This window comes from Hyperolius riggenbachi, chromosome 7 (genome assembly GCF_040937935.1).
Source record: "Hyperolius riggenbachi isolate aHypRig1 chromosome 7, aHypRig1.pri, whole genome shotgun sequence".
In the NCBI taxonomy this organism is placed as follows: Eukaryota; Metazoa; Chordata; class Amphibia; order Anura; family Hyperoliidae; genus Hyperolius; species Hyperolius riggenbachi.
In genome coordinates, this window is record NC_090652.1 from 316,687,311 (window position 1) to 316,707,000 (window position 19,690).

At 44.3% G+C, this 19,690-nt stretch overlaps 1 protein-coding gene across 1 annotated transcript; it reads right to left on the minus strand.

Moving 5' to 3' along the window:
* Window positions 1–703: 703 nt before the first annotated feature.
* On the minus strand, window positions 704–19,336 carry LOC137525238 (7-methylguanosine phosphate-specific 5'-nucleotidase A-like). Its single transcript, XM_068246240.1, has 5 exons — window positions 19,317–19,336; window positions 12,523–12,621; window positions 11,985–12,054; window positions 11,846–11,892; window positions 704–4,947 (listed from the first exon to the last, which is right to left on the minus strand). The coding sequence occupies exons 2-5, from the start codon at window positions 12,589–12,591 to the stop codon at window positions 4,855–4,857; spliced, it is 279 nt and encodes a 92-aa protein (XP_068102341.1). The 5' UTR covers window positions 12,592–12,621; window positions 19,317–19,336; the 3' UTR covers window positions 704–4,854.
* Window positions 19,337–19,690: the final 354 nt, after the last annotated feature.

Here is a 19,690-nt window from a genome sequence, read left to right on the forward strand (position 1 = left end):
GAAGCATCTCTGACTTTTCTGAGCACCTGTCATGTTTCATGAGGGGCTAAAATTCCAGGAAAGTATAAATACCCCCAAAAGACCCATTGGAAAGAAGACATCCCAAAGTATTCACTGAGAGGCATGGTGAGTTCATAGAAGATTTTATTTTTTGTCACAAGTTAGTGGAAAATGACACATTGGGTATCATTCATAAAGAGGCTGTCGGTAGTGCGGGAAAACACCGTTCTTCTCCGCAACCGGTACTTTAGACTTCTGGGGGGGCATTCATAAAGAAGTGTGTAGGTGCGGTGGCAGTGCGGAGATTCCCCGAACTAGGCTGGCGGTAGGCAGGCGTTAGGCAGGCGGAGACACGGAAGCTGCCGAGTTGATACATTTCTCCGTGTTCCGCTCTGCTGCAGCTGCCTGGGAGGTCTGTGTGTCTCCATTCACTTGCATTGGTATCGCCACATCAGAGGGAGCGGGACTTTCCGACCTGACACCGCTGGCGGTATTCTTTATGAATTAACATTTTGCTACATTTGTTCCGTTAATCACCGCACAAGGCGGTGATTTATCACTCTGCTCGGTATGTCTTTTTTTCATGCGGAAAGAGCCTTTATGAATGCTGACTTTGCCGAGTGGTCGGTAAAGTCAGCTGTTTTTAGCATTTCCGCATGCGGAAATGCTTTATGAATGATACCCTTTGTGAAAAAAAAAAACAATAAAAATCAATTTCTGCTAACTTGTGATCTTCATCAATGACGCGTAGTACAGAAGCCATCATTAGAGGAGCGACAGAGAGGAGACCAGGTCTGCATTCCCAGAGAGCGGCTGGAGTAAGTATGACTGCCGCTGTGCTGACACCTGGGGGGAGTGGACACACCAGCGGGGGAAGGAAGCACACATATGCGGGGAGGGGAAATTGGGCAAGCTGACCGTACAGGGAGCCAGGCAGTGATCTTGGCGGCCACTCTGATACACACATGCCGCTGCCACACTAATTACACAGGGAAGGAAAGCGGACCATACAGGGAGCTAATGCAGGGAATCCCCAACGTGGCGGCAGGTCGCGGTTCGTATCTGCGGGCGTTGGTAAGTCGGGGATTCCCTGCATTTGCCGTATAAGACGCAGGGACTTTTTCTCCCCATTTTGGGGGGAGAAAAAGTGTGTCTTATACGTCGGAAAATACGGTATTTCATGTCTGATTAACTTCTCATTATTCTCATCAGTGTCAGATATTTCAGCACTGACAAGCTGATATTTGCAGGTCAAACCATTTCCCACACTCAGCATTTCAATATGTCTTCTCACCAGTGTCAAATATTTCAGCACCGACAAGCTGATATTTGCAGGTCAAACCATTTCCCATACTCAGCATTTCAATATGTCTTCTCACTAGTGTCAAATATTTCAGCGCTGACAAGCTTATATTTGCAGGTCAAAACATTTCCCACACTCAGCATTTCCATGTCTTCTCACTAGTGTCAAATATTTTAGCGCTGACAAGCTGATATTTGCAGGTCAAACCATTTCCCACACTCAGCATTTACATGTCTTCTCACCAGTGTGATATATGATTCAGCACTGACAAGCTGATATTTTCAGGTCAAACCATTTCCCACACTCAGCATTTCAATACGTTTTCTCACCAGTGTCAAATATTTCAGCACTGACACGCTGATATTTGCAGGTCAAACCATTTCCCACACTCAGCATTTCAATATGTCTTCTCACCAGTGTTAAATATTTCAGCACTGACAAGCCGATATTTGCAGGTCAAACCATTTCCCACACTCAGCATTTCAATATGTCTTCTCACCAGTGTCAAATATTTCAGCACTGACAAGCTGATATTTGCAGGTTAAAACATTTCCCACACTCAGCATTTCCATGTCTTCTCACCAGTGTCAAATATTTCAGCACTGACAAGCTGATATTTGCAGGTCAAACCATTTCCCACACTCAGCATTTCAATACGTCTTCTCACCAGTGTCAAATATTTCAGCACTGACAAGCTGATATTTGCAGGTCAAACCATTTCCAACACTCAGCATTTCAATACGTCTTCTCCACAGTGTCAAATATTTCAGCACTGACAAGCTGATATTTGCAGGTCAAAAACATTTCCAACACTCAGCATTTCAATATGTCTTCTCAGTTCTCACCAGTGTCAAATATTTCAGCACTGACAAGCTGATATTTGCAGGTCAAACCATTTCCCACACTCAGCATTTCAATACGTCTTCTCCACAGTGTCAAATATTTCAGCACTGACAAGCTGATATTTGCAGGTCAAAACATTTCCCACACTCAGCATTTCAACATGTCTTCTCACCAGTGTCAAATATTTCAGCACTGACAAGCTGATATTTGCAGGTCAAAACATTTCCAACACTCAGCATTTCAATACGTCTTCTCACCAGTGTCAAATATTTCAGCACTGACAAGCTGATATTTGCAGGTCAAACCATTTCCCACACTCAGCATTTCAATATGTCTTCTCACCAGTGTCAAATATTTCAGCACTGACAAGCTGATATTTGCAGGTCAAACCATTTCCCACACTCAGAATTTCCATGTCTTCTCACTAGTGTCAAATATTTCAGCGCTGACAAGCTGATATTTGCATGTCAAACCATTTCCCACACTCAGCATTTCCATGTCTTCTCACCAGTGTGATATATGATTCAGCACTGACAAGCTGATATTTGCAGGTCAAACCATTTCCCACACTCAGCATTTCAATATGTCTTCTCAGTTCTCACCAGTGTCAAATATTTCAGCGCTGACAAGCTGATATTTGCAGGTCAAACCATTTCCCACACTCAGCATTTCAATATGTCTTCTCACCAGTGTCAAATATTTCAGCACTGACAAGGTGATATTTGCAGGTCAAACCATTTCCCACACTCAGCATTTCCATGTCTTCTCACCAGTGTGATATATGATTCAGCACTGACAAGCTGATATTTGCAGGTCAAACCATTTCCCACACTCAGCATTTCAATATGTCTTCTCAGTTCTCACCAGTGTCAAATATTTCAGCACTGACAAGCTGATATTTGCAGGTCAAACCATTTCCCACACTCAGCATTTCAACATGTCTTCTCACCAGTGTCAAATATTTCAGCACTGACAAGCTGATATTTGCAGGTCAAAACATTTCCAACACTCAGCATTTCAATATGTCTTCTCAGTTCTCACCAGTGTCAAATATTTCAGCACTGACAAGCTGATATTTGCAGGTCAAACCATTTCCCACACTCAGCATTTCAACATGTCTTCTCACCAGTGTCAAATATTTCAGCACTGACAAGCTGATATTTGCAGGTCAAAACATTTCCAACACTCAGCATTTCAATACGTCTTCTCACCAGTGTCAAATATTTCAGCACTGACAAGCTGATATTTGCAGGTCAAACCATTTCCCACACTCAGCATTTCAATGTCTTCTCAGTTCTCACCAGTGTCAAATATTTCAGCACTGACAAGCCGATATTTGCAGGTCAAACCATTTCCCACACTCAGCATTTCCATGTCTTCTCACCAGTGTGATATATGATTCAGCACTGACAAGCTGATATTTGCAGGTCAAACCATTTCCCACACTCAGCATTTCAATATGTCTTCTCAGTTCTCACCAGTGTCAAATATTTCAGCACTGACAAGCTGATATTTGCAGGTCAAACCATTTCCCACACTCAGCATTTCAACATGTCTTCTCACCAGTGTCAAATATTTCAGCACTGACAAGCTGATATTTGCAGGTCAAAACATTTCCAACACTCAGCATTTCAATATGTCTTCTCAGTTCTCACCAGTGTCAAATATTTCAGCACTGACAAGCTGATATTTGCAGGTCAAACCATTTCCCACACTCAGCATTTCAACATGTCTTCTCACCAGTGTCAAATATTTCAGCACTGACAAGCTGATATTTGCAGGTCAAAACATTTCCAACACTCAGCATTTCAATACGTCTTCTCACCAGTGTCAAATATTTCAGCACTGACAAGCTGATATTTGCAGGTCAAACCATTTCCCACACTCAGCATTTCAATGTCTTCTCAGTTCTCACCAGTGTCAAATATTTCAGCACTGACAAGCCGATATTTGCAGGTCAAACCATTTCCCACACTCAGCATTTCAACATGTCTTCTCACCAGTGTCAAATATTTCAGCACTGACAAGCTGATATTTGCAGGTCAAACCATTTCCCACACTCAGCATTTCAATATGTCTTCTCACCAGTGTCAAATATTTCAGCACTGACAAGCTGATATTTGCAGGTCAAACCATTTCCCACACTCAGCATTTCAATATGTCTTCTCACCAGATATTTGCAGGTCAAACCATTTCCCACACTCAGCATTTCAATACGTCTTCTCACCAGTGTCAAATATTTCAGCACAAGCTGATTTTTGCAGGTTAAACCATTTCACAATTAGCATATTAATATGCTTCTTACCAGTGTCAGATATTTCATGTCTGAACAGCTGATTATTGCAGGTCATCTTCTCACCAGTGTCAGCTATTTCAGCTCTTACTAGCTGATTTTTGGAGGGTAAAACATTCCTGACACTTTGGCATATCAAAGGGCTCTATTCACAAAGGGCAGTTTGGTAAAATAATTTTGGTCGGTAAAGGCCCTCATTTGGTATTTTACACTTTTTTTTTCCAAATTCAGTAAAGATTTTCCGCATGAGGCAGAAGTTTGGTAATTGACTAATCAAACACGCTTCAATTCTCTAAGCCCTGCTCGGTAAGTGTCACGTACCAGCTGTGGAGCAGGTCAGCGGTGGGGCAGGGAGCTGCGTGTATGTGTAATAAGTATCATCTGGTTGTTTACCTCACATGCAACCTTCAAATCTTCACTGACTGAAAATGTGCTTGTTTTCTTCAGTAACGTTCAGGGCTGTGGAGTCGGAGCAGATTTGGGTACCTGGAGTCCTAATACATTTAAACTGTAATTAAAAGAGAAAAACCTGATATGATGTTCTATTTCTCAGATAACAAGTCATCATAAATAATTCATCATAAATAAATATATACAGTGATAGCAGTGCTTAGTCCACAAAAATGAAATAAAGCAATCAAAAAACAAGTTACTTGTCCTGCTGCAATAAAGCAGTCACCATATTTATAAAATGGGATATACACCTATCTGATTGTGACAATATATTTGTATACACAGTAATCTTTTATGCATATTAAAAGAACCCTGAGCTCTGAATAAAAATGAAATTTGGACTTACCTGAGGCTCCCTCCAGCCCCCTGTAGCCTGGGAGGTCCCCCAGCGTCCTCCTGGTCCCGGTAACCTGGCAACTTCAGCTGAAGTCACCCCAACGTGTCTCATCATGCTGGTGGGCATAAGAGACCTGCGCATGCACGGTTCTCTAAGACTGAACCTCGCAGGACTCTTACGCCAGCTGACGTGATGGTGCGCAACGTGCGTGGCGAGAAGCACAGGCAACTTCAGTCGAAGTCACCAGATTACCAGAGCCAGGGGACCAGGAGAATGCCGGGAGACCACACGGATTACGGGGGGCTGGAGGAAGTCCCAGGTAAGTCCAAATTTCATTTTTATTCAGAGCTCAGGGTCCTTTTAAATAACTTGTATGCTGTAAGAATAAAGCCCGATGTGTAGTTGTGTCACTAGTAGGGATGGTCAATGAGATGCAAATAATTCTGTGTTGCTGCAGGTTTATGCAAATTTTGTAGCCCATACGCATTTACGCATTTCTAGCGTTTCTGGTATGTGTGCGCCCAGCCTCACACTTAGGCCTTGTTCACATTATAAATTGCCAACGGAATCACAATCGCTGAGCGCTTTTGTGAGAGCTTTTGTAAGTGCTTTCCTCAGCGCTTTCGGGGCGATTTGCGCTTTTATAAGCGCTTTTCAATGCGCTTTTTTTTTTTTTTTACTTCCTGACAGGCATGGGATTTCGAGTGAAAAAGCCACTTCAAATCAAAATTGTAATGAAGCTTGATTAAGGCAGGTGTGAGCATGGAAGACGAGGGGTTACTTACCCAGAAGTCCGTCGGGCTCCTATGCCGCTATGCGCATCACTCTAGAGTTGTCGCGAGCCTCCGATTTTGGTTCGCGAAACTCGAACCCGAACACATGCAAACTTTTGAACCGCCATAGACTTCAATGGGCAGGCAAACGTTCAAAACTACAAACATTAATTGTAGCCATTAAAGTGATGGAAAAGATGTTTCAAGGGGTCGAACACCTGGAGGGGGCATGGCGAAGTGGGATATACGCCAAAAGTCCCGGGGAAAAATCCGGATTTTACGCACAGCAGGGTTTAAGCGCAGAAATCACATTTTATTGCTATATTGGAGGCCTAAAGTGCTTTAAAACATCTTGCATATGTAGTGTAATTAGTGTACTGCTTCATACTGACAGACTAAACTCACTGTGTAACGCACCGCAAACAGCTATTTGTGTAGTGACGGCCATGCTGGACTGGTGGACACCATGGCGAGAGTGCAGGCAATTGGCGGTTTTCAGGCCCATATGGTCGGGCTGAGGTAGCTGAATGACAGAACAACAGTAACTGAGTGTACAGCTGATCGAATTTGGTCTGTCCACAATGAAGCAACGACCTCCCAACGTCCTGGCAATCTTGGGAGTTGATGGCACATGCCTTCTGAACACTGTACTTTGGTCCAGGGCCACACAAAATCACGCCACCTTGACCTCAAACAGACCTGCCGGGTGGCCTGCCTCTGGTTCTGGCTCTGCCTCTTGTTTTGTCCATATTGGGGGGGATGAAGTGAAATGTATGCACTGACTTGACTAATACAATGTGCAGTTACACAGGTGCAGTGAAAAGGTGACTGCTGGTACAACAATGTGTGGTTACACAGGTGCAGTGAAAAGGTTGTAGTGACTGCTGGTACAACAATGTGCGGTTACACAGGTGCAGTAAAAGGTATGCAATGACTGCTGGTAGAACAATGTGCAGTCACGCAGGTGCAGTGAAAATGGATGCATTGACTGCTGGTATATAATACAATGTGCAAATACACAGGGGCAGTTAACAGGTATGTACAGACTGGTATAACAATGTGTATAACAATTCTATAACTGGTATAACAATGTGCAGTCACAAAAGACAGGTGCAGTAAAAGGTATTCAGTGACTGTTGGTAGAAAAATGTGTAGCTGTCACACAGGTGCAGTAAAAGGTATTCAGTGACTGCTGGTAGAACAATGTGTAGCTGTCACACAGGTGCAGTAAAAGGTATGTAGTGACTGCTGGTAGAACAATGTGTAGCTGTCACACAGGTGCAGTAAAAGGTATTCAGTGACTGCTGGTAGAACAATGTGTAGCTGTCACACAGGTGCAGTAAAAGGTATGCAGTGACTGCTGGTAGAACAATGTGTAGCTGTCACACAGGTGCAGTAAAAGGTATTCAGTGACTGCTGGTAGAACAATGTGTAGCTGTCACACAGGTGCAGTAAAAGGTATTCAGTGACTGCTGGTAGAACAATGCGCAGTCACACAGGTGCAGTAAAAGGTATGTAGTGACTGCTGGTAGAACAATATGTAGCTGTCACACAGGTGCAGTAAAAGGTATGTAGTGACTGCTGGTAGAACAATGTGTAGCTGTCACACAGGTGCAGTAAAAGGTATGCAGTGACTGTTGGTAGAACAATGTGCAGTCACACAGGTGCAGTAAAAGGTATGCAGTGACTGTTGGTAGAACAATGTGCAGTCACGCAGGTGCAGTGAAAATGGATGCATTGACTGCTGGTATATAATACAATGTGCAAATACACAGGGGCAGTTAACAGGTATGTACAGACTGGTATAACAATGTGTATAACAATTATATAACTGGTATAACAATGTACAGTCACAAAAGACAGGTGCAGTAAAAGGTATTCAGTGACTGTTGGTAGAACAATGTGTAGCTGTCACACAGGTGCAGTAAAAGGTATTCAGTGACTGCTGGTAGAACAATGTGTAGCTGTCACACAGGTGCAGTAAAAGGTATGTAGTGACTGCTGGTAGAACAATGTGTAGCTGTCACACAGGTGCAGTAAAAGGTATTCAGTGACTGCTGGTAGAACAATGTGTAGCTGTCACACAGGTGCAGTAAAAGGTATGCAGTGACTGCTGGTAGAACAATGTGTAGTTGTCACACAGGTGCAGTAAAATGTATTCAGTGACTGCTGGTAGAACAATGCGCAGTCACACAGGTGCAGTAAAAGGTATGTAGTGACTGCTGATAGAACAATTTGTAGCTGTCACACAGGTGCAGTAAAAGGTATGTAGTGACTGCTGGTAGAACAATGTGTAGCTGTCACACAGGTGCAGTAAAAGGTATGCAGTGACTGCTGGTAGAACAATGTGCAGTCACGCAGGTGCAGTGAAAATGGATGCACTGACTGCTGGTATATAATACAATGTGCAAATACACAGGGGCAGTTAACAGGTATGTACAGACTGGTATAACAATGTGTATAACAATTATATAACTGGTATAACAATGTACAGTCACAAAAGACAGCTGCAGTAAAAGGTATTCAGTGACTGTTGGTAGAACAATGTGTAGCTGTCACACAGGTGCAGTAAAAGGTATTCAGTGACTGCTGGTAGAACAATGTGTAGCTGTCACACAGGTGCACTATTGCGCAGGTGCAGAATGTTCCTGGCTGTGGGAGCGGCATGCGGCCGGACAGCGCTGACTGGCTGAATTACCAGGACTCATATCAGAAGATCCGGGTGGTGAAGGACAGCGAGGGACTGATTAGCCTGAAGGGGGCTGGAGGAAGCCCCAGGTATGTATAAAACTTTACTTTTCATCCGTCTCAGGTACCCTTTAATTTGTAGTCACCAAACCAAATTTTAACAACATATCAAATTATTTGATTTCATCAGCAAAGGGAGTGCATACATTTGCATAAATCAGCATCAATGCAGAATTATTTCCATCTCGTTGACCATCTCTATTAGTGACACAGCTACACATCAGGCTTTATTCTTACAGCATAGATGTTATTTAGTATATATAAGAGATTCCTGTGTACACATATATACAGTCACAACCAGATATGTATATCTGACCTTAAAAATATGGGGACTGCTTTATTGAAGCAGCACAAGTAACTAATTTTGATTGGTTTATTTCATTTTTGTGGACTAAGCACAGCTATTACTGTATATATACTGTATATATACATTATTTTTAATGACTATTATCTGAGAAATAGAACATTTTATCATATTTTCTATTTTAATTACAGTTACAAATTCATTAGGAGTCGGAGTCGGTGCATTTTTTCCCGACTCCGACTCCGACTCCAGGCACCCAAAATTGCCCGACTCCACGACTCCGACTCCACGACTCCGACTCCGACTCCACAGCCCTGGCCTGTAGGGATGTAGGCCTCCCTGTGCCACCAATCATCACAACACACACACACACTTCCATATGTAAAGAATTGCTGCCAGATCATAGGTATTGCACATCAATGTAAAAGAGGTAAAAAAACAACAACTTATAAACCCCTCAGAGCAATTGTAAGGGCTGCCCACAGTGCATTTTCCTGCACCAGTGCTGGGAGTCCTCTCTGCTGCCATTTGTAACATTCCCACTCCTGTGCAAACCTCACCATTTGCTTATCAGGAGCATGGGCACCCCGCTTTCCTCACACATACCAAAACATACAGATAAGTTAATCGGATTAGCCATAAAATTGGCCCTAGACCAGAAGTGGGCAAACTTTGATTGGGCCGCATTCTAGAGGAAGCAACAGTTTCTGTCTTCCTCCCTCTGGAGAAAGTGTGCGCTGGAAGAGATTTGATGGTAACTCACCCGATCACACTTTCCAGCGGCAATATACATGGTGACTATGGCATCATGTGACATGTTATTTCCCACAATGCAACAAGGTTCCCACAGTGTGATGTCACTACCTCAGTGCTGTGAGGAACTGACATCATTTGTGGGAGGGGTTTCACCACAAAATCAGCCATACAGCGCCTCCTGATGATCCATTTGAGAAAAGGAATAGGTTTCTCATGGGAAAGGGGGTATCAGCTACTGATTGAGATGAAGTTCAATTCTTGGTTAGGGCCCATTCACACTTGAGAGTTTCGCCAGCGACTAATGCAAATCGCCAAGCGCAAACATGTAGCCTGCACCATTTTCAGGCGATTTCCCGGCGATCGCGTTTCAGTGCTATAGAAGCGCTAAACGCGATCACAGAAAAATCGCTGCAGTGTCCAGTGATTTTTCTGCATTAAAAATCACTCCCGCAAAACGCAGGCGGTAATCGCCGGCAGTTTGCGCTTTTAAGTGTGAAGGGACCCTTACGGTTTCTCTTTAAAGGACACATCCAGGCTAATCAAATAAACAAAAATCAACTTACCTCGGGCTTCCTCCAGCCCCTGGCAGCCGTACTGTGCCCTCGCCACAGCTCCGCTCCCCACTGGTGGCCTGGGCTCCTCTCCGGTCTCAGAGGCCTAGCTGCACTCCATCGTGCGTCTCATGTAGTCGCGCTGACGTCATCTGAACTGTACAGTGCAACACAATCCGGATGACGTCAGTGCAATTCCATGAGCCGGACATTGGTGCGCAGGTAGATGCCGACCTCGCACCGGAGGAGATCGGGAGCCACCGGAGCTGCGGCGAGGACACTGGACAGCTGCAAGGGGCTGGAGGAAGCTGATTTCTCTTTATTTTTTTGCCTGGACCTTCCCTTTAAGGCCTCATTCACATTGCGTTCCGCTCACGTAAGCGCTGGGCTTTTTTTTGGTGCAATTTTTCTTTTTTGATTCCCGGCGCTTGGGTGGGCGTTGCGTTTTTGTGAAAAGTGCTTTTCTAAGAGCTTTTCCTGAATGCTTTTTTAATTCACTCCCTGACGCAAGTCAGGAAGTGAACTCTTTGACCTGGAAAAGAATAATATCATTTATTCTTAAAAACGTGAACGCAATTGCTGCACAAAGCGATTTTGTGAGCGTTTGCATTTTTCCTATACCTTCCATTGAGGCAAAATCGCCCCAAAAATGGACCAGGCACCGCTTTGCTGCATGCACAGCGCACGAAACGCGCTGATATGAACCGTCTCATAGAGATTCATTGCACAAGCATTTTGTGGGCGGTTTTAAGAATCGCCTGTGCTTGAAAAAAGGCCAAAAACGCCCCCGGTGTGAACGAGCCCTCCAGGTATTAGAGGCAGAGAATTAATAGCACAGCCAAGTCATTTACATTGTTTACAAGAAAGTAATAATGTCATCCTCCATATTAATCTCACATCAGCGTGCTTTACATAGGTGGGGCAGTCCTAATCTAAGCACTGTTCACTGGATGCTAAGGAAGGAAAGTGTTATTGTGATCGAGTCCCTTACCTCTACTGCACACATAGAGAATACGTACCTTACACCTAAACTTTCAGTATATGGTACGTCTCATTTCTATAGGGGATGGTGCAAACTACTCAATAACGCACAGCATGCTATGACCTGGGAGTGCCTTGCTATTGCAGAGAAACCTCTGTGTGGTTAGTTATGAACAACCATAATAGAGGGAAGTGGAATATGCAACTCAAAGTCCCCCTTCAAGTAAAGAATTGTTTACCCCACACATTCCTTATTGGAGCAGAGGCTGGCTTGCAGTTACATGTGTGGGCAGGGGTGTGGCCATGTATGCGAGGCCACACCCACCTGACAACACACCAGCCTCTGCATTGCAGCAAAAGCTGACCTGCAGTTAGGGTTGTTCGGCATAGAGAAACATTAGTGCTGCAACCTATTAGAATCTTGTTTTCATGCTGACAACACAAATAAAAGTAAGCACTAGTTATTAGCTGCTGGGAGTATTCTGTATAATTCTTCCACCCACCTTCTTCCTGCACTCCTCAGTAACCATCTTGCTGTTGTCAATAATATCTGTGTAGGAGAGATGGGATAAGATGGCCGGCAGCGTTATTATCCAGGGAATGTCACAGCAGACCAGTAGGGGGCAACAGCTGCATACTCACTATAGCAGGTGGGACTCCTTTCACCATTGTACTGGAAGCGGCTCAGTGTCATGTCAAAGTCAGAAATGACCTGCAGAAAAAGATACCAGAAAGAAATGAATGAGTATTCCCAACTCTGCGTATGCATGTCAGAATCCTTATGGATGCGAGGAACCGCCCACCCTGTAGAATTTATGTGTCACTACAGTAAACCAGATAAGCTGTATGGGCTTGAATAACTAAGCTGGGCTGCCAAAGCAGCACACTGTAGTGACAAATGCTATAGCAGCACAGCTTAGTGAATCAAGCCTTATGAGTGCATTATATTTTACTTCCTGTTTTGTGCAGACTTGTGAGTGTGACCAGGTCAAAGGGCGGCGACCATGTTAGGATCCCGGAGCAGAGAGGGATGCAGCCACAAGGGAGGTGCGGTAAGAGATTGCCCCTTACACTAGCATAGTGTTCGATTTTCTATGTGTATACAACTAGGGCTTATTTTCAAGGGAGGGCTAATTTTCAGGGAAACACAGGTACATTTTCATCCTTCAGCAAAACCTACCTGTAATTTCCGATCTCCTCCATTCTGTAGCGCCACGATTAGTTCCTGCACCCGCTGTGGGTCTCTCATACGAACGGTTTCCTTATTTAGTTTGGGAATCTGTCAATCATTCACAGAAATAATGGCCAGTATGAATGAAAGCTAAAAACAATGCTATATTCTATGAATAAACAATTCAATACATGGTTCTGCCCAATAGCTATAGCAACTCCAAACCTAAATAGGCAATGTCACATGGCCCAGACAATGGGCTCGATTCACAAAGCGGTGATAACCCAGTTAAAGACTTTAGGCGTGATAACTATTTTTATCATGCCTAAACTCAGTTTAGGTATGATAAGTTTAGGCATGATAAGTTTAGGCATGATAAGTTTAGGTGTGATAAGTTTAGGCGTGATAAGTTTAGATAAGTTTATTACGCGCGCAAAGTCCCGCACACAAAGCAGCGCCATTAAACTCTATGCAAAGTGCACCAGACTTTGCTAGCGCAAAACTTTTGATCAGCTGTGCACTGCGGTGCTAACCCAGTTGGTGCTTAAACTTATCACGCCTAAAAACTTATCACACCTAAACTTATCATGCCTAAACTTATCACACCTAAACTTATCACACCTAAACTTATCACACCTAAACTTATCATGCCTAAACTGAGTTTAGGCATGATAAAGTGCTTTTCACCAGGGTGCTAACTGTTAGCACCGCTTTGTGAATCAGGCCCAATGTCTCCATACCACAAAACAAGGTGTTAAGGGGTCTTGTAACAAGATGGTGAAACATTTATTATGGCATATAGACAAGAACTACAATATAGCAATGTAACCAGGGCTGTGGAATCGGAGTCGGAGCAATTTTGGGTACCTGGAGTCGGAGGTTTCATAAACTGAGGAGTCGGAGTCAGATGATTTTTGTACCAAATCTATATCCTTTGTAAAAATTAGACTAAGGAATCAGAGTCGAGGAGTCAGAGCAAATTTGGGTACCTGGAGTCGGATGATTTTTGTACCGACTCCACAGCCCTGAATGTAACCTCCAGGTTTTTTGGGGGTTATAAGAGAAACATAGGTGATGACCCAACTAGTAGCCGAGATGGAGACGGCCAAATTATAGGATAAAAAATAAATCATAAAAGTGAGGTGTTCTCTTACATCTCCAGAAGATAGGACACCAGTTCAATTGGAATTTTTTTTTATTATTTAAAACACAGACAGACAACGCGTTTCACAGGTACTAGCCACTTCCTCAGGTCAATACACAGTGCCAATACACAAGTTGGCCATGCACACCCCCACCGCACACCATCACCCCGGCCGGCGTTAGTCCTGTGCATGCGCGCTTCAGTCTTAGAGAACCGTGCATGCACAGGACTCTCACGCCAGCTGGCATGATGATGCGTGGTGTGCGCGGTGCCAGCGTCACCAGGAGAGTAGTCAGAAGGACCCTGGGGGACCTTGCGGGCTATGGGGGCTGGTGGAAGCCCCAGGTAAGTTCAAATTCCGTTTTGAGCCTGATCTAAGGGTCCCTTTAAAGGACCACCATCGTGAAAAATGTGTACATTTAAAATACTCATGTTTGTATACAAGTACATTTCTCCATGACATTCAAATGTGCTATATATTAGTTATATCTCATATTCCTGCTGCTTTCATAAGCCAGTAAAAAGCAAACAGTTTTTGAACTAGTCCATCTTTTTATGGGGGATTCTCAGAGGTTTTTTTATTTTCACAAGCACTTATTGAACATCAGTCGGTCAGTCCAACTTCTAAAATAGTGTGCTGTGATAAGGGAGGCTGGCAAGTATCTTTGTACAGATTCTTTCCAGTGATTGCTTTTGACGACAATAAAGAAGATACCAAGAAACACCCCCCCCCCCCCCCATGAGGAGATGGATTTGTCCAAAATCTGTGAGATTGTTCCTGCTTACTGTAAGCTAAAGCAGCATAGGAGAAAAGTAATTTATAGTGCATTTTAATCTGGTACAAATATACCGTACTTCTTATAAGTATGTGTACACAAGTTTTTCTTTGCAATAGTGGCCCTTTATGTATGACTGCATTTGCTGCATGCTTGTTTCAGATGTGTGATTCAGCCACCACTGATGCATGAAAGATCAGCAATACAGCCAGGCAACTGGAATAGTTTAAAACAAAATAAATATGGCAGCCTCAATATTGCTCTCAGGTCAGTTGTTCTTTAACCACTTAAGGACCACGGGCTTATACCACCCTAAAGACCAGGCCGTTTTTTATGAATTAAGCCACTGCAGCTTTAAGGGCTTGCTGCATGGCCACACAACACAGCACACAAGTGACTTCCCCCCCCCCCTTTTCTGCCCACTAACAAATCTCTCTATTGGTGGGCTCTGATCGCTCCCAGGATGTTTATTTTTTTTAATAAATATTTATTTCTTTATTTTTCTAATAAATGACAATTTTTTTTTTTTTAAGGACCGCCAGCCAATCATCATGATCAGCTGACATAGGCATCAGCCTATGACAGTCAATCACTCTTATGTCTCCCAGGGGGACAGCCATGTGACACGGCTGTCCCCAGTAGAGATGGCCCGAACGGTTCCCGGCGAACGGTTCCCGGCGAACTTCGGTGGTTCGCGTTTGCGGTGAACCACAAGTTTTTTTCAAAAAAGTTTGGTTTGCATTTTTCCCATAGACTTTAATGCCAGTCGACTTTAGCGGTTAATAGCAAAGTCCCCTTACATAGCAAAAACACCAAATTTGCAGGGTATGTAGAGGAGGGCAGTGACTACAAGAGGGAATTTGTTTTTTTTCAAAAAGACCTTATAGTTTTTGAGAAAATCGATTTTAAAATTCTCCTTCTGACCGTGGGAAAATTAACCCCCTGCCAACTTTAGCGGTTAATAGCAAAGCCCCCTTAAAAGCTAGAAACACCAAAATTGCTGGGAATGTTAAAAAGAACAGTGGGAACAAGAGGAAAAAGGAAAAGCGCAGGTTTCTGCCGAACGGTAAGGTAAGGGCCTGAAACTCACCAGCCCCGAGCCCCCTTAACCTCCGTACAAAGCCTGAAAATTTGGAGTCGCTCAGCCATACTGTTCGGCAGAAACCTGCGCTTTTGTACCCTCAAAACCTAGGCCCCAATGAAAGCCTATGGGAGATTTTAGCACTTTTGCACCCCCATAACTCTGGTTTGCAGAGATGTAGGGAACCCAACGTTGGAGTGCAAGTACAACAATATGCCTTCTACCTGCATCTGACATGTCGTGAGCTTCAGACTTTGCTAACGGACATGGCGGGGATTTACGTTCGTCACCACCATCATTGCCAAAAAAACAAGCTTTTGTGACCCTAGGCTATGACCTCTTTGGCCTAGGGGCCCCAAACTCACCAGTCCTGAAACCCCTAAAAGTCACTACAATGCTAGAAAAGTTGCCACTGCTGAGCCGTCGTCCTTTGAAAAGATTTGAGATTTTTGAAAAGTGAAATAGGGAGCCCCGTGGGACTTAGATCGGTGAATGGGAATTATATTCCCATTCACTGATCGGGGGGCTAGCGGCAGGCAGCGGGAGCGCGCCCGATCGCGCGCACCATGCGGCGGCAGCAGCAGAGCCCATCTGGACGAGCAAGTTCGTCCAGATAGGCTGAACTGGTGAAAAAGAAAGCAGGATACAATATTTAAAAAAAAAAAAAAAAATAATATATATATATATATATATATATATATATATATATATATTGTACAGGACTCCAGGGATGGGTCCTGGACGGAAGATACATTTCCCCTATTTTTGGTTTTGGCTCCCTTTAGACAGGCAGTTGGGGAAGGAGTCCGGGGTAGTTTGCAACCCAGGGTTGCATGTTCTTTCATTTGTTAGGGCCCGGACTCTGGAATGGAAGGGAAATGGTTGGGCGGGCTCTTCCATTCCACCCCAGGGCTTGTCTGGAGATAGCCTTGATAAAATTAATGCCAGTACAGCAGGGGTTAACCTATTGCAGGAAGCAATATCTGCAAGGAGCTCTGGGAAAGGAGTGTGTGATTTTCCTGAGCAGGTGTGCATTGCTGATGAGCTGTGCAGGCTGCAGACAGTGTGTGTGTGGATCAGAGCTCCTGGCTGGACTTCCCAGTGTTACAAGGAAGGTAACCCTCTTGCTAAAAAGAAAAGAAATACTGAGGTGTGTCAGAAATTGAACTGTGTTTCTTGCAAAGACTTTTAAGTTTGGGTTGCTGAAGAAAGATGGACTTTTCCCTTATGTTGAATTGAACAATGAACTGCATAGTTTTGTTGGCTGAGTGAAGCTGCACTTTATTTTCTGTTTTTCTGGCGGATGCCTAACTTGTGTTGCAAGAATAAACAAAACTGTTGTTTTTTTCAACTTTATGGCTGCCTAAACTATGTGAAACTTGATCCCAGATCCCCTGAATATCACAATTGGTGGAGGATGCGGGCAGTCTTAATACCTACCATGGAAAGCAAGTTCCTGGCTAAATGGCAAGGGCCATTTGAAGTGGTGGAAAAAGTGGGAGACGTAAATTACAAAGTGTACCAACCTGGGAAAAGGAAGCCATATCAGATCTACCATGTAAACTTGTTAAAACCCTGGAGAGACCGGGAACCAGCACTGGCATTGGTAGGCCTAAGCCCTGAACCCCACAAAGGGATTGAGCATGTGAAAATATCCCCCACGTTGTCAGGGGCACAATCCCAACAGGTGAGAGAGTTCTTGCAGAGAAACAAAGAAGTGTTTTCAGAACTGCCAGGCCTTACCCACGTTATAGAACATGACATTATCACTGAGCCTGGAGTCAAAGTACGTGTCAGGCCATACCGCATTCCCGAGGCCCGCAGGAAAGCAGTTTCAGACGAGGTTAAAAAAATGTTGGAAATGGATATAATTGAGGAATCGCAGAGTGACTGGTCGAGTCCCATCGTGCTGGTCCCAAAGCCCAATGGAACTCTGCGGTTTTGCAATGACTTCAGAAAATTGAATGAGGTGTCAAAATTTGATGCTTACCCCATGCCTCGAGTAGATGAGTTGATAGAAAGGCTAGGCCCAGCCCGGTTTATTACCACTCTGGATCTGACAAAGGGGTACTGGCAGATACCTCTATCCAAAAGTGCCAGGGAGAAAACCGCGTTCTCCACTCCAGATGGTCAGTTCCAGTACAAAAAAATGCCCTTTGGTCTTCACACTGCTCCAGCCACCTTTCAGAGAGCTATGGACAGGTTGCTTCGGCCTCATCAACGTTACACCTCTGTGTATCTTGATGATATTGTGATTTTTAGTAGGGACTGGGATTCCCATCTTCCCCGGGTGCAAGCTGTGTTAGACTCACTAAGAGAGGGAGGCTTCACAGTGAACCCTGAAAAGTGTGCCATTGGGATGGAGGAGGCTAAGTACCTGGGGTACATTGTGGGTAGAGGTTTGGTAAAACCCCAACTCAATAAAGTAGAGGCGATAAAAGACTGGCCCCGCCCCATTACAAAAAGACAGGTAAGGGCATTCCTTGGCATAGTTGGGTATTACCGGCGGTTTATACCCAACTTTTCCACTCTAGCAGCACCACTGACTGATCTGACTAAGGGTCGGAAGTCAGTCATGGTGAGCTGGAACACAGATGCAGAAAAGGCCTTTCTGGAGCTAAAGGCCACTTTGTGTCAGCACCCGATATTGGTTGCTCCAGATTTTTCAAGAGAATTTGTGGTACAGACTGATGCATCAGATGTTGGGCTGGGGGCTGTCCTGTCACAAATAGTGGGTGGTGAGGAGCATCCTGTGCTGTTTCTGAGTAGGAAGTTAACAGCAGCTGAAAGAAGGTATGCTGTGGTCGAACGGGAATGTTTGGCTATCAAGTGGGCCCTTGACTCGTTACGCTACTTTTTATTAGGTAGGAAATTCCGGTTAGTTTCAGACCATGCTCCTTTGACTTGGATGATGAGAAACAAGGAAACCAATGCCAGGGTGACAAGGTGGTTCCTGTCCCTACAGGAATTTTCGTTTGTGGTAGAGCACAGACCCGGGAGACTGCATCAAAATGCTGATGCCCTCTCCCGAGTCCACTGTATGGTGTCTAGTGATGCCTCCACCTCCTCTGGGTTGAGGCAAAGGGGGGGGATATGTACAGGACTCCAGGGATGGGTCCTGGACGGAAGATACATTTCCCCTATTTTTGGTTTTGGCTCCCTTTAGACAGGCAGTTGGGGAAGGAGTCCGGGGTAGTTTGCAACCCAGGGTTGCATGTTCTTTCATTTGTTAGGGCCCGGACTCTGGAATGGAAGGGAAATGGTTGGGCGGGCTCTTCCATTCCACCCCAGGGCTTGTCTGGAGATAGCCTTGATAAAATTAATGCCAGTACAGCAGGGGTTAACCTATTGCAGGAAGCAATATCTGCAAGGAGCTCTGGGAAAGGAGTGTGTGATTTTCCTGAGCAGGTGTGCATTGCTGATGAGCTGTGCAGGCTGCAGACAGTGTGTGTGTGGATCAGAGCTCCTGGCTGGACTTCCCAGTGTTACAAGGAAGGTAACCCTCTTGCTAAAAAGAAAAGAAATACTGAGGTGTGTCAGAAATTGAACTGTGTTTCTTGCAAAGACTTTTAAGTTTGGGTTGCTGAAGAAAGATGGACTTTTCCCTTATGTTGAATTGAACAATGAACTGCATAGTTTTGTTGGCTGAGTGAAGCTGCACTTTATTTTCTGTTTTTCTAGCGGATGCCTAACTTGTGTTGCAAGAATAAACAAAACTGTTGTTTTTTTCAACTTTATGGCTGCCTAAACTATGTGAAACTTGATCCCAGATCCCCTGAATATCACAATATATATTTTATACTTGCACGGGTGCAGCACGGCTATGCTCGTGCATGGAGGAGCGCTGTTGCCATTTAGAAAGAGTGTCCCTGTAGCTCTGGCGGTGTACCGGAAGACACAAGAAGCCTCCGGAGGATCCAGACAAGATTTGTGCCAGAATTTTATCGGATGTTCACAGATGCAAAGGACTAGACCTGAAACACAATCCATACCTAGAAGGCATTGAACAGTTACCTGATTTTCCACTCATTGTACAGTATAGATTGCAGTATTAGCATCAGATATTTAGTAGACTAGACATGAGATTTGATAAGTACACTAAAGCTGGCCATACACTAGGCCGATTACCCGCCGATCGACAGCAGATTCGATCACTGGGATCGAATCTGCTGTCAC

What these genes read in the sequence shown, in the direction of transcription:
- LOC137525238 (XM_068246240.1), bottom strand. Translation starts at nt 12,591, where the DNA reads ATGAGAGACCCACAGCGGGTGCAGGAACTAATCGTGGCGCTACAGAAT. An exon ending in GAGGAGATCGGAAATTACAG is followed by an intron (nt 12,055 to 12,522) that starts GTAGGTTTTGCT and finishes CTTTTTCTGCAG; the next exon opens with GTCATTTCTGACTTTGACAT. An exon ending in CTGAGGAGTGCAGGAAGAAG is followed by an intron (nt 4,948 to 11,845) that starts GTGGGTGGAAGA and finishes TTTTAATTACAG; the next exon opens with TTTAAATGTATTAGGACTCC.